This window comes from Chiloscyllium plagiosum, unplaced genomic scaffold (genome assembly GCF_037043375.1).
Source record: "Chiloscyllium plagiosum isolate Xiang-an unplaced genomic scaffold, Cpla_swu_hap1 HiC_scaffold_3, whole genome shotgun sequence".
In the NCBI taxonomy this organism is placed as follows: Eukaryota; Metazoa; Chordata; class Chondrichthyes; order Orectolobiformes; family Hemiscylliidae; genus Chiloscyllium; species Chiloscyllium plagiosum.
Window position 1 is genome coordinate 121,858,561 of NW_028270141.1, and position 14,940 is coordinate 121,873,500.

Consider the following 14,940-nt stretch of genomic DNA (forward strand, 5'->3'; position numbering starts at 1 on the left):
CCATCTATTAGTGATCCTCCTGCCTATGTGTCTTGGATGGATGGCTAATGCTTTATGCCATTTAGGAGGCATGAGTGTGCCACCAGCTGGCAGTGAACTGATACTACACCAATGGATTTGCCACTGGAAAGCTTTGAAAGTCCCACGTGTTTGGTTGTCGAGTCCACTGGCAACATCTCACCAGTGAGATGGTCAGTAAAGATTTTTTAGAAAGTCTTTGTGCATGGGAGGTCATGTCTGACTAACCAAATTGAGTTTTTTTAAAGAATTAAGGAAGACAATTGATGAAGGCAGATCGGTGGGTGTGATCTATATGGCCTTCAGTTAAGGCGTTCGACAAGGTTCCTCATGGTAGACTGACTAGCAAGGAATACAGGGAGAACTGGCTCAAACTTGGAAGACAGAAAGTGACGGTGGAGGGTTGCTTTTCAGAACTGCTTTTGGTCATTTATAGAAATGATTTGGATGTGAACATAGGAGTTATCGTTAGTATGTTTGCAGATGACACCAAAATCAGAGGAGTAAGGTACAACAAAGAGGTTACCTCAGATTACAATGGCATCTTGATCAGATGGGCCAAAGGACTGAGGAGTGGCAGATGGAGCTTAATTTTGGAAAGGCAAATCAGGGCAGGACTTATACACTTAATGGTAAGATCCTGGGGACTGTTGCTGAACAAAAAGACTTTGGAGTGCAGCTCAAATCCTCCAACCCTGGCAACTTCCTTGTAAATCTTTTCTGAACCCTTTCAAGTTTCACAACATCTTTCCGATAGAAAGGAGAACAGAATTGAACGCAGTATTCCATAAGTGGCTTAACCAATGTCCTGTACAGCCACAAAATGACCTCCCAACTTCTATACTCAATGCTCTGACCAATAAAGGCAAGCATACCAAATGTCTTCTTCATTATCCTATATACCTGCGACTCCACTTTCAAGGAACAATGAACCTGCACTCCAAGTGCCATTGTTTTGATTTTTTTTCCCTGAAGTTCCAAAAAATGCAACAGCTTATAAAACAGTAATTACTTCTCCTAGAATTCGAGGAAGTCAGCTCCAACATTGAAAATATCTCCAAAAAAGGAGCACCTCTTACAGTCACAAATTTTTTCCCATCCTCCATCTTGGATTACCCAAAATCCTTATGAAGGATTCTTTGAGCGAACAATGTCTGAAGTGGGCAGGTACCATCTTGTGCCACAATCTCTGCACCAACTAGTCTGTGGAGAAACTGCAGGGTGGAGTTACATAAAATGTAGCAAGAATATATCTAATCTGGGGAGCTTTGGACAGGCTTTCTTACCTGTTTCCAAAAAACAGAAGAAGGCAAGAGCAAAACAAATAGGAACAGTTGTAGACCATGAGGGCCTGTTGCTCCTGCTCTGCCTTTCCGTCATCTCCACTTTCCCACCACTTCCCTATTTTCCTTGCTTCCCTGAAGGACCAGAACTCTACTTCAACCTTGAATATGCTAAACAGGAGAGCACCCACAGTGCCCTAGTGTAGAGTTGACAGCCCTCTGATAACATTGTGTAACAGTGTCCCTGCAACCTCTGGATTCAACACATGGAGAAGAATGACCAGCGGGACATTCCATACAGGTACAGCTTGACTGTAGTTATGGTGAACCACAGGCAGCAGATGGGATACTGTATGAAGAAGTCTGTGAGCATATACAAACTGAAATTCATGAAATAAACATTATTATGAACATCAATACATCAATATCACTGCTATAATATGGGTGGATAGATGATACACAGTCTGAACAGACTGTCCTTTAAGGAACAGAGGCAGGAGGTCTGAATGGGTCAATGGGCTTTACACTGAGTGCCAGGAGCATTGTGCAGACACAGGATCACATCAACAACAGCCTTCAGGGTTTTAAGGATAGGTAGAGGTAGGCCTCATCACCACAGACGTTGCCTCACCATGTCACATGGTGCACAGGAAGCTTCATGGTTTAATCATTTAAGTTGCCCACACCTACCCTGAGTCAATGCTGCATTGTCACCTCTGTGGTTCTCCCTGGCACAGTGGGGATCGGTTAGTTCAGGTGGCTGTCCAGCTGATTGGTAATGCTGAACCATGTGAGCTCAGTTCCTGTACCAGCCAGGGTCACCAAAAAAGCCTTACCTTCACAATATTGCCCTTCAATGGAGGTGTGGGAACCCTCAGGTTAAACCAGCAGCAGCTGTCTCTCTGTAATGGGGGAGTCGTCCTCTGGGACTATTGGTGACTTAACTGCTACAGCACAACCCAAGCAACTTTACCTAAGACTGACAGATTTGATCAAACCTTGCAGCTGGGGGCGATGGTGCTTGTAATAAATTCATCATTTTCATTTTATTGGTTAATAACTGAGCATTTTATTGAAAATTTTTAACATTTTTCTTAATTGTCCACCTCACTGTGCACAAAGACATTAAAACAATGATGTGTTAAGGCAGAAGATACAAATTAGAAACACATAGGTTCTGCTCACAAAGAAAGACACAATTATCTGATGATTTGTTCATTTACACCCCATTATTCAAAACAGCCACACCACCTAATTACTGTAGACATAGGAATAATGAAATCCTCAGGATATTTTTCCAATGATATATGATTTCCAAATTGTGCCCTCTTATTATTATTCTTACGATTATGATTTACTGTCTGGATCACCAATAAAAGCTCTTTATTGATGTTTGTAGAATTACCTCTGTCTGTATGTTGTTTTGTTTGAATCCAAAGTTGTCATAACAATGAGATCATTTGCTGACGTCCTGTTCACAGTTTAGGTTTAAGACGGACAGGTCGACATCTTATTTCTGTTACACACTCCTGAACCAGTTGGGCAGCTTCCTTCGCGGTTCCCCAGTGAAAGGTAACCCCAGTTCCCCCATGGCCGTAATTGTGCACCAAGTACACGTGACTCCCCTCACGTTCCAGCTTCTCCTTCTCCAGCCTCAGCACGGCTCTGACAGGCCTCAGACCGACTCCTTCGAATAATTTACCAGCGCGCTGGAGACTTGGTTCTAAAGCACAGCACGCCTTGAAAATGGCCTCGCTGTCCGATGGGTCGACTGACATCCGCCAATCATCTTTCTGCCTTGTTCCACCCAAAGTAACGCTGGAGATTCCTGGGTAAATGTAAGAGGTGCCGTCGCCTACACGGACAAAGTGTTTGAGCCAAGGGGCGTGAACTTTATGAATCTGGCCCCTTACAGGATAAACGTTCACGTCCCCAGTAAGGGCCCTGGCTCCAATACCTGAACAGTTCACAATGATCTCATACTTCCCATGAAGTTCCCAGAAACCTGTGATCTTCCCCGTCTGTAACTGGCCGCCTGCATTCTTTAACCTGGAATTAACAATACACCATGTTTACAAAGAGAATTCTATAGTTGACAATTATCAATAGGTTCATTGGGTAAAAAGGGAAGTGCTGAGTTTTTCTCCCTCGCCTTTATAACCTGTCTTGATCACATTGCGTGTCACATGGCTAACAGAGATTTGTGCCTCTTTCCCCTTGACTTCCTTTACCTATCACAATCTTTTTTCCTTCACCCAGTAGACTCCTCCCCAGTGACTGACAGAACTGCTGGACCATCACTGCCTGCTACTCTGGTATCAGCTACATTGTGTAATCATAATAACTAATGGCAGGCAGGCACAGTCAAAGACCATTCCCTAACGAGCTGAAGAGTATCTGAACTTAAAAAGGATCAAAAGTCTGAGAAATCCAGGCATTCAAAGTTAGAAATTTCAAACCTGTCATAGATATTCTCGAGGGTACTCTGGCGATTTCTGGAAATGAGCCCAGGACTTACTGTCAACGCTGCCCCTGAAGGGCTGAATTTCTCATGATTACAATAGCATACCCCGAGGTTGTAACAGTAGCTTATGATCTGAACTGGAGATCGCAGATGCTTTCATGTCTGCTTCTCTAATCTTTTTAAAAGGAAACTAGAACAGCTTAGTAAGACAGGGAAGATAAAAAAAACTGTAACTTAACTTTACAGACAGTTGGTGAAGGCACTGAGTAACAAACGCGATCAGACTGATTCAAACAACAACCTCCACCCGTAAAGAAAAAATAATTAAGACTGTTCTCCCTGTTAATCTATACTTGTTCAATTTTCACGGTCAGTCTTCTAATTCTGCTGGCTTCAGGCATGAGGTTGTTCAGAATTGCCATATCTTGCCTCAGCTGCCTAGAACACTCAACTCTTGCCGGACTGCCTCCACACCTGTCATCTGTTATCTTTCTGAGTTTCTCAAATACTCTCAGCTTCCTTACCTATTCGGTGATTCACCTCTCAATCAATCCTGCTCTTTCTCTTGCTCCTTTGTATGTTTAAAGAATGCAAGCCTGCTTTTTTGCCCTTCCCCATCTCATTAAAAGATGGCCCAGCTAGTTCTTATTATCTCAGTTTGCTATAAAGATTCAGAACTGTGATAGTCACAAACTGGTTTGTCAGCTTTTATTACACACTTACAACTCGCGGCCCATGATGACCTGGTGCAGGCAGTGTCAGCTTTTTAAATCTGTGCAAAGTCATTCTGTTTTAAAATATGCCATTTTACTGCAATTTGTAATCTGGGACCCTTTACGTGAAGTTAAACAACAAAGCATCAGACATTCTGTAACATGGTAACAGGCCATATTGGGTTGCAATTTGGATCTGTAAACAATTACAAGCATGCACAATAAAAATAATCAAAGGAAATTGTGAATGTTAAGAGACCTGAAAAAAAAATTCAAAATGTTGGCAACTTACAATTTGATCAATAAGAATCTGAGGAGAAGGGAGACAAAATTAATGTCCCTCCTTTTACCCGTTTTTCAAACTGAAGATATGAACCAATTTTCAGAACAAAGGGGAGCAATTGAAAAAAAAACTGATGAGAAACAGTGAGGGGTGTTATACAAATTGGTTTAAACATGAAAGAGTTAATTCACATGGTGGGATAGGCCCCACCCTTCAAGACATTTTTTACAAACCCACCAACTCCCACAGCTACCTGGATTACACCTCTTCCCACCCTACCTCTTGCAAAAATGCCATCCCGTATTCCCAATTCCTCCGCCTCCGCCGTATCTGCTCCCAGGAGGACCAGTTCCACCACAGAACACACCAGATGGCCTCCTTCTTTAGAGACCGCAATTTCCCTTCCCACGTGGTTAAAGGTGCCCTCCAACGCATCTCATCCACATCCCGCACCTCCGCCCTCAGACCCCACCCCTCCAACCGTAACAAGGACAGAACACCCCTGGTGCTCACTTTCCACCCTACAAACCTGCACATAAACCAAATCATCCGCCGACATTTCCGCCACCTCCAAAAAGACCCCACCACCAGGGATATATTTCCCTCCCCACCCCTTTCCGCCTTCCGCAAAGACCGTTCCCTCCGTGACTACCTGGTCAGGTCCACGCCCCCCTACGACCCACCCTCACATCCTGGCACTTTCCCCTGCCACCGCAGAAACTGTAAAACCTGTGCCCACACCTCCTCCCTCACCTCTATCCAAGGCCCTAAAGGAGCCTTCCATATCCATCAAAGTTTTACCTGCACATCCATTAACATCATTTATTGTATCCGTTGCTCCCGATGCGGTCTCCTCTACATTGGGGAGACTGGGCGCCTCCTAGCAGAGCGCTTTAGGGAACATCTCCGAGACACCCGCACCAATCAACCACACCGCCCCGTGGCCCAACATTTCAACTCCCCCTCCCACTCTGCCGAGGACATGGAGGTCCTGGGCCTCCTTCACTGCCGCTCCCTCACCACCAGACGCCTGGAGGAAGAATGCCTCATCTTCCACCTCGGAACACTTCAACCCCAGGGCATCAATGTGGACTTCAATAGCTTCCTCATTTCCCCTTCCCCCACCTCATCCTAGTTTCAAACTTCCAGTCCCCTTGACTTGTCCGGACTTGTCCGACCTGCCCAGCTCCTTTTCCACCTATCCACTCCACCCTCTCCTCCCTGACCTATCACCTTCATCTCCTCCCCCACTCACTATTGTACTCTATGCTACTCTCTCCCCACCCCCACCCTCCCCTAGCTTATCTCTCCACGCTTCAGGCTCTCTGCCTTTATTCCTGATGAAGGGCTTTTGCCCGAAACGTCGATTTTGCTGAAGCTCCTTGATGCTGCCTGAATTGCTGTGCTCTTCCAGCACCATTGATCCAGAATCCCACCCTTCAAGATATAAAGGGCTGTTCCTGTGAGGAGCTAATCAAAGAATTGTAGGATTCTGGATCAATGGTGGGGGAAGGGGAAATGAGGAAGCTGTTGAAGTCCACATTGATGCCCTGGGGTTGAAGTGTTCCGAGGTGGAAGATACTCATGGTATCAGGAACTGAGACCAGCAAAATGATTGATGGCAGCAAATTATTCCAGACATCCCAGATGGTTACAGCAGAGAGCAACATGGAGATGAGAAAGAAATATTGGGAAATGTGATCTTTTGAGCATTTAAAGCAATAATCAGGGGATTGAATAGGTGACTAAGGCCATCAGAAATGATAAAATGCTATAAAGAAAGAAAAAGATGTGCAAGGCAACCCAAAGAAGAGACTTCTGGATGAGATATGAGGTCAAATCTCGTGGTACCTGTTAGATTCAAAGTCATAAAAAGCAAGTTGACATCAAGCATCTAGATCAACCTGTCAGTGTGGTCACTCCAAGCACAAGATCACATTCCCTTCCCATCCACAACACCAGCAGGGTCAGGTCAAACAACATGGCTGCCATAGTGAAGGTCATCCATTACTGACACTACTCAAATCTGTGGCGTGGCCCGAAAGAACGAGCTTCCATTTATTTATCACTTTTCATAGCCGGAGGACATCCTAAAGTGTTTCACAACCAAGAAAGTACTTTTGAGATGTAGTCACTACCGTAGCATAGGAAAGATGGCCAGCCAATTTGTACACAGCACGGTCCCATAAGCAGCAATGAGACAAACTGGTTTTGCGATATTAACTCAAGAGACAAACATTGGCCAGGACAATACAAGTTCCCTTTCTGCAAATAATGCCATGGGATGATTTATGTCCAATGCAAAGGGAAAATGGGAACTCAGCCTAATATCTCATCGAGAAGACAAAAACTCAATAAGACTGCACTAGAATATCATCAAGGGGTGATATGCTCACGTTTCTGGAATTGAACCTAAAAACCTTCTGCAATTAGGAGCAACAAAGAAATGAAGTTGAGATTGACAAAGATAGAGTTTAAAAAATAAAGAGTTTAGAAGCAAAGAACATGGAGCAAAAGAAGTAGGAGAAAAAATAAAGGGAAGAATCTAGAGATATATTATAAACTTCACCAACGTACTGCTTCCATAGCATGGCAGGTTGAATAATTCCATATTAAGACTGCAACTGGGTTCAGTATGCCTTTTCAAAAGGTATTTCAACACCATTAGTTAAGTGTGTTTAAGACCTTTCATCTGTTTCAGTTACCTGTCAGGGTTATCTTGGTGGGCAATGGTTAGGGGATAGGGACTTTCAGGGATATTTTATATTGGTAACAGGGAAATGCCTGTCTATTCAGAAATGAAGTCAGCTTCATTGTGTTAGAAGGCATCTCGTGTCAATGAATGCTTTCTGAAATGATTTATTTACTATCGGTTGTCAAGTTAACAACATTCCTTTCTGTGTTTCTGAAGATTTGGAGACTCTTGGGAAGATTTACAGAACAAGCATGGCCTTTCGGTTGACCTTCATTATTCTGGCCAGACAAGGTTAATCCCAGTTTCCAAGGGCCACATTTTCACATTGATCACCACAGCTCTCTTGTTATGGGGACAATAGAGGAAGCAACCCAAAAACCACAAAATCCAAGCTCACCTCCTGAACATGGCATTTCCCATTGACATGATGACATGCTAGGGTCAGGCTATGGCCCTGGGACAGATACAGTTAGGGAAGGGTGGGGGGTTAGAATCTCCATTTCCTAATATTTCATTCCTTGGCAATTGGAGAAATGTATCCCATATGCCCTCTTAATCTATTTATCTATTATCTATTATCTATTTTTATTATATATTATCTATTTGTTCTCCTACCTTCAGGAAACTGTGATCACATATTCCTAAATCTGTAATCCTTTTCATTTGTCAACAACTTAAAACTTATTGCAAGTTCTCAGGCCTGGAGATGTCACCCCTCGAATATTTGAATTCAATACAAATCTGCCTCTGGATGTTATTGACAGATTATTTGACCTCGTAATAGATCATGTCCCAGACCAATCGTCTCCCAGACTGACCGTGCCCCAGACTGATTGTATTCCAGACTGACCGTGCCCCAGACTGACCGTGTCCTAAACTGATCGTGTCCCAGACTGATCGTCTCCCAGACTGACCGTGCCCCAGACTGACCGTGCCCCAGGCTGACCGTGTCCCAGACTGATCGTATCCCAGACTGATCGTGTCCCAGACTGATCGTGTCCTAGATTGATCGTGTCCCACACTGACCGTGTCCTAAACTGATTGTGTCCCAGACTGATCGTGTCACAGACTGACCGTGCCCCAGACTGATCGTGCCCCAGACTGATCGTGCCCCAGACTGATCGTATCCCAGACTGACCGTGCCCCAGACTGATCGTATCCCAGACTGACCGTGCCCCAGACTGATCGTGTCCCAGACTGATCGTGCCCCAGACTGATCGTATCCCAGACTGACCATGTCCCAGACTGACCGTGTCCTAGACTGACCGTGTCCGAGACTGATCATATCCCTGACTGACCATGTCCCAGACTGATCGTGTCCCAGACTGATCATGTCCCAGACAGATCGTATCCCAGACTGACCGTGTCCCAGACTGATCGTGTCCCAGACTGTTCGTGTCCCAGACTGATCGTCTCCCAGACAGATCGCCTCCCACTCAGACTGTTTCCCAGACTGATCGTATCCCAGACTGATCGTGTCCCAGACTGATCATGTCCCAGACTGATCATGTCCCAGACTGATCGTATCCCAGACTGACCATGTCCCAGACTGACCGTGTCCCAGACTGACCGTGCCCCAGTCTGATCATGTCTCAGACTGACCGTGCCCCAGTCTGATCATGTCTCAGACTGACCGTGCCCCAGACTGATCGTGTCCCAGACTGATCGTTTCCCAGACTGGTCATGCCCCAGACCGATCATGTCCCAGACTGACCGTGCCCCAGACTGATCGTGTCCCAGACTGACCGTGACCCAGACTGATCGTATCCCAGACTGACCGTGTCCCAGACTGACCATGTCCCAGACTGACCGTGCCCCAGTCTGATCATGTCTCAGACAGACCGTGCCCCAGACTGACCGTGCCCCAGACTGACCGTGTCCCAGACTGATCGTCTCCCACACTGACCGTGTTCCAGACTGACCATGTCCCAAACTGACCATGTCCCAGACTGATCGTATCCCAGACTGATCGTGTCCCAGACTGACCGTGTCCCAGACTGATCGTCTCCCAGACTGACCATGTCCCAGACTGACCGTGTCCCAGACTGACCGTGCCCCAGTCTGATCATGTCTCAGACTGACCGTGTCCCAGACTGATCGTGTCCCAGACTGATTGTCTCCCAGGCTGACCGAGTCCCACACTAATCGTCTCCCAGACTGGTCACGCCCCAGACCGATCATGTCCCAGACAGACCGTGCCCCAGACTGATCGTGTCGCAGACTGACCGTGCCCCAGACTGATCGTCTCCCAGACTGACCATGCCCCAGACCGATCATGTCCCAGACAGACCGTGCCCCAAACTGATTGTATCCCAGACTGACCGTGCCCCAGACTGTCCGTGTCCCAGACTGTCCGTGCCCCAGACTGATCGTGTCCTAGACTGATCGTATCCCAGACTGATCGTGTCGTGTCCCAGTTTGACCGTGTCCCAGATTGACCGTGTCCCAGACTGATCGTATCCCAGACTGATCGTGTCCCAGACTGACCGTGCCCCAGACTGATCGTGTCCCAGACTGATCGTGCCCCAGACTGATTGTATCCCAGACTGATCGTGTCCCAGACTGACCGTGTCCCAGACTGACCGTGTCCCACACTGATCGTCTCCCAGACTGACCATGCCCCAGACTGATCATGTCCCAGACAGACCGTGCCCAAAATTGATTGTGTCCCAGACTGACCATGTCCCAGACTGACCGTGTTCCAGACTGACCATGTCCCAAACTGACCGTGTCCCAGACTGACCGTGCCCCAGACTGACCGTGCCCCAGACTGACCGTGCCCCAGACTGATCGTATCCCAGACTGACCGTGCCCCAGACTGATCGTGTCCCAGACTGATCGTGCCCCAGACTGATCGTATCCCAGACTGATCATGTCCCAGACTGACCGTGTCCCAGACTGATCGTATCCCAGACTGACCGTGCTCCAGACTGACCGTGTCCCAGACTGACCGTGTCCCAGACTGATCGTATCCCAGACTGACCGTGTCCCAGACTGATCGTGTCCCAGACTGACCATGTCCCAGACTGACCGTGTCCCAGACTGATCGTATCCCAGACTGATCCTGTCCCAGACTGACCGTGTCCCAGACTGATCGTGTCCCAGACTGACCGTGTCCCAGACTGACCGTGTCCCAGTCTGTCCGTGTCCCAGACTGATCGTATCCCAGACTGACCGTGTCCCAGTCTGTCCGTTTCCCAGACTGATCGTCTCCTAGACTGACCGTGTCCCAGACTGACCATGTTCCAGGCTGACCATGTTCAAAACTGACCGTGTCCCAGACTGTGTCCCAGACTGATCGTGTCCCAAACTGACCATGTCCCAGACTGATTGTGTCCCAGACTGATCGTGTCCCTGACTGACCGTTTCCCAGACTGACCGTGCCCCAGACTGACCGTGTCCCAGACAGATCGTGTCCCAGACTGACCATGTCCCAGACAGATCGTGTCCCAGACTGACCATGTACCAGTCTGACCGTGCCCCAGACTGTTCGTGTCCCAGACTGTTTGTGTCCTAAACTGATCATGTCCCAGACTGATCCTGTCCCAGACTGACCGTGTCCCAGACTGACCGTGTCCCAGACTGACCGTGCCCCAGACTGACCGTGTCCCAGACAGATCGTGTCCCAGACTGTTCGTGTCCCAGACTGTTCGTGTCCTAAACTGATCCTGTCCCAGACTGACCGTGTCCCAGACTGACCGTGTCCCAGACTGATCGTGTCCCAGACTGACCGTGTCCCAGATTGACCGTGTCCCAGACTGACCGTGCCCCAGACTGACCATGTCCCAGACTTACCGTGCCCCAGACTGATCGTGTCCCAGACTGATCGTGTCCCAGACTAACCGTGTCCCAGACTGACTGTGTCCCAGACTGACCATGTCCCAGACTGACTGTGTCCCAGACAGATCGTATCCCAGACTGATCGTGTCCCAGACTGATCGTGCCCCAGACTGAGCGTGTCCCAGACTGATCGTGCCCCAGACTGATCGTGTCCCAGACTGATTGTGTCCTAGATTGATCGTGTCCCAGACTGATCGTGTCGCAGACTGACCATGTCCCAGACTGACCGTGTCCCAGACTGTCCGTGTCCCAGACTGACCGTGTCCCAGAATGTGATTGTGGGTGGCACAGTGGTTAGCACTGCTGCCTCACAGCGCCAGAGACCCGGGTTCCATTCCCACCTCAGGCAATTGTCTGTGCGGACTTTGCACACTCTCCCCTTGTCTGCTCCGGTTTCCTCCCACAGTCCAAAAATGTGCAGGTTAGGTGAATTGGCCATGCTAAATTGCCCCTAGTATTGGGTGTAGGGGAATGGGTTTGGATGGGTTGCTCTTTGGAGGGTCGGTGTGGACTTGTTGGGCTGAAGGGCCTGTTTCCACACTGTAAGTAATCTAATCCACTGATTGTCTCCTCGGCTGATCTCGTCTTCATTAGAACAGAAACATTTCTGCAGAGAGGTCACTATCGATTAGGAACGGTGGCACAGTGGTTAGCACTGCTGCCTCACAGCGCCTGAGACCCGGGTTCAATTCCCGCCTCAGGCGACTGACTGTGTGGAGTTTGCACGTTCTCCCCGTGTCTGCGTGGGTTTCCTCCGGGTGATCCGGTTTCCTCCCACAGTCCAAAGATGTGCAGGGTCAGGTGAATTGGCCATGCTAAATTGCCCGTAGTGTTAGGTAAGGGGTAAATGTAGGGGTATGGGTGGGTTTCGCTTCGGCGGGTCGGTGTGGACTTGTTGGGCCGAAGGGCCTGTTTCCACACTGTAATGTAATCTAATCTAATCTAATCTAAACAGAAATCCTGAGAAAGTGCTGGTGTTCTCATACACCTGCTGGCCTTGTCCTTCGAGATGGAATTGGTCATGAGTTGGACTGTGCTCTAAGCAGCTTTGGAAAATTGCGGCAGGGCATCTTGTAGATAGTACACACTGCTGCTACTGAGCTTCGGGATGGAGGGGAATGGATGTTTGTGGATGTGGTAATAATCTATCAGGTTGCTTTGTCCTGGCTGGTCTCCAACTCCTTGAGTGTCGTTGGAGCTGCACCCATCTAAGTGTGGGTGTTCAATGTGCCTAAGTACAGCCCAGTATCACATGAACTGGTGCATTTGTCCACCAAATCCTGACTGTACTTGTTTAAAGTCACAGGATCACATAAATGTACAGCTATTAGAATATCTATATTAAATCTTAATGTGAGGAAATAAATTGAAAGACTATTCTACAAAAAGACTCCATGCAGGTGGAGGGGTGGGTGGTTTAACTGCCATTTATTTCGATTGTGGTCACAGCAAGATACTTTAAATTGAGTTTGTTGGAAAAATTGCCAGAAAAAATAAGGACAGACTTGTAATTCATACTGTGCACACAGTGAAGAGTCAGTGTGCTTGACAGAACAATCAACATCAGGTAGATTTATTGCTCACTTGCAAATAATATCCTCTAATTCCTCCCGTTATTCTTCCCTGTAATGTCTGTTCATAGCGACCTCTCATTTCTATGCAGTGATGTTCACCTTTCTAGGTGACAGGAGTAACTATGCTGAGGATAGGTCAGGTGGTGAGGTTGGGAAGGTCTCAATAACCTGGCTATTGGGTTGGGTCCTTTCACGTCAATGGTTAGAGCTCTGCTTCAGTGACAACCAGCTCCTGACCACTTTCCGAGATACCTCAAACCTTCCAGGGTCTTGCACAAACTCCTGAACCACTGGCCAAACGGCTTGTTCTCCCAAAGGACAAATGCACCCAGCACCTCTCTAGGATTGATAGATGGCATTTTGTTATAACCATGCTGGGCTGTACTGAGGATAAGGGATGATAAGGCAAGGATCAATGAATCCTTTACTGAGTACAAACTGCCTTGCAAACAGAAACGGTGCCTCCAAGCCACATTCCACTGGCTGCAATGTTGCCTGCTGTGATTGTGTGTGTTTGTTGGTTCAGCAACTGAACCACAGGTTTATGAGATAGCAGCCCTTCATAAAATAAATCCACAACTATTCACAGTGAAAGCTGCTCGCTATGTAATCAAAGGGAGCACAATGCTGGCTTGTGTGCAATTCGGATACAAGCAAATTGCTAATGTTGCCATCCAGCTGCTTTTCCACACAGTAACACTATAATCAGAGCTGTTCATGACAGAGCTACTGTTTTATCTGTCCCAGCCTCTGGTGTACATGGGGAACCCTGTACCTGCAGCAAACACATCATTGCTGAAGCCTGTAATTGTTCTTAATTGGTTCCCTCAGAGTAGCATTTGCCTCAGTTGGAACTTTAAAAGGTACAGGTGATGTAGTAAAAAAGGATTAGGTGCTAAGTGCTCCATGTACCGCAAATAAAATATATGGATATTCCAAGTGAAGGGAAACTAACGAGTAATCAATTTGTGCTTTCAGATATTCAGGTCTGAACATGTCAACAGCAATGCAGATCTCGCACCTCGGTACCATTGGGCTGGTTCGAATGGTGAAGGTTCTGCAACATCAGACTCCAATGTGACCTTGTAGCTTCTGTCACACCCCTGCCCCTGTCCCAGGTCAGTCCACTGGAATGACTGAGTGCTCTTACCACAGAAACACTTGGGGGAGGGTGGCTGGGGCAGGTCCTGAACTTGGATTGTAAATAGAAGATGGCCACTGAGTAATCTGCCGGGGGGGGGGGTGGGGGGGGGGGGGGTGGTGGTGGTTCAGGCTCACATTCGGTGTATAAAGAGGTTTCAGAGAGGAGGCTGGAGAATGAGGGTCAGTGGGATGAAGAGGAATGCAGGGGATGGTGGGGGGGAAACAAGTAGGTTGGGGGGGGAGGGGTCTCTGACAGGCTGCATGGCTACCCTCTTTAGCCCATAAAAAGAAGGCACTAGGCCTCACTCATTTTTTTTTCTTTTTTTTTATTTTTTTATTTTTTCTTTCTTTTTTTCTTTTTTTTTCAAAACAGTGAAGGGGAGGGTAGGGAACTAAATCAAAATAGAGTTGGAACACTCCTTTTTTATCTTTTTTTTTCCTTTTTTCTTTTTTTTCTTCTCTTTTTTTTTATTTTTTAAATTTAACCCCCACACTACCACCTAAGTGCGGTAGTGCTTATTTTATCCCCAGCACCCATGGTGTGTGTGCAGGTGTGACAGGCCTCACTCATCATGGGAGGGACCTTAATTACCCCAATGTCAGACCTGGCACACAAGTGGGTAGGGGATTAGTGCAGTGCTGCTACCAACTCAATACAAATCAAACCTGGAATTACAAATCCACTGGTGACCATTGCCAATTGTTGGAAAAACCCATCCGGTTCACTAATATCCTTCGGGGAAGGAAAACTGCCATCTTCACCCGATCTGTGACTCCAGACCCACAGTAATGTGTGGTTGATTCTCAATGGCCCTCTGTAATGGCCCAGGTGGAAGGGGATTTCTACCCCACCTGAAGATACGAGCTCCGTATAAAAAGACTGCATTTCTTTTTTACTGGCTGACTTTCAGCAATTTGGGCCATGTG

The 14,940-nt window shown here is 47.3% G+C and overlaps 1 protein-coding gene across 3 annotated transcripts in view; it reads right to left on the reverse strand.

The window, feature by feature from the left end:
* Window positions 1–2,351: 2,351 nt before the first annotated feature.
* The window catches only part of ddo (D-aspartate oxidase), a 73,490-nt gene continuing 60,901 nt past the window's right edge, over window positions 2,352–14,940 (reverse strand). For all 3 annotated transcript variants that reach the window (XM_087983078.1, XM_087983077.1, XM_087983079.1), the window contains exon 5: window positions 2,352–3,350. In XM_087983078.1, coding sequence (XP_087839204.1) covers window positions 2,777–3,350 — 574 coding nt within the window. In that variant the 3' untranslated portion in view covers window positions 2,352–2,776. The remainder of the gene's footprint in view (window positions 3,351–14,940) is intronic.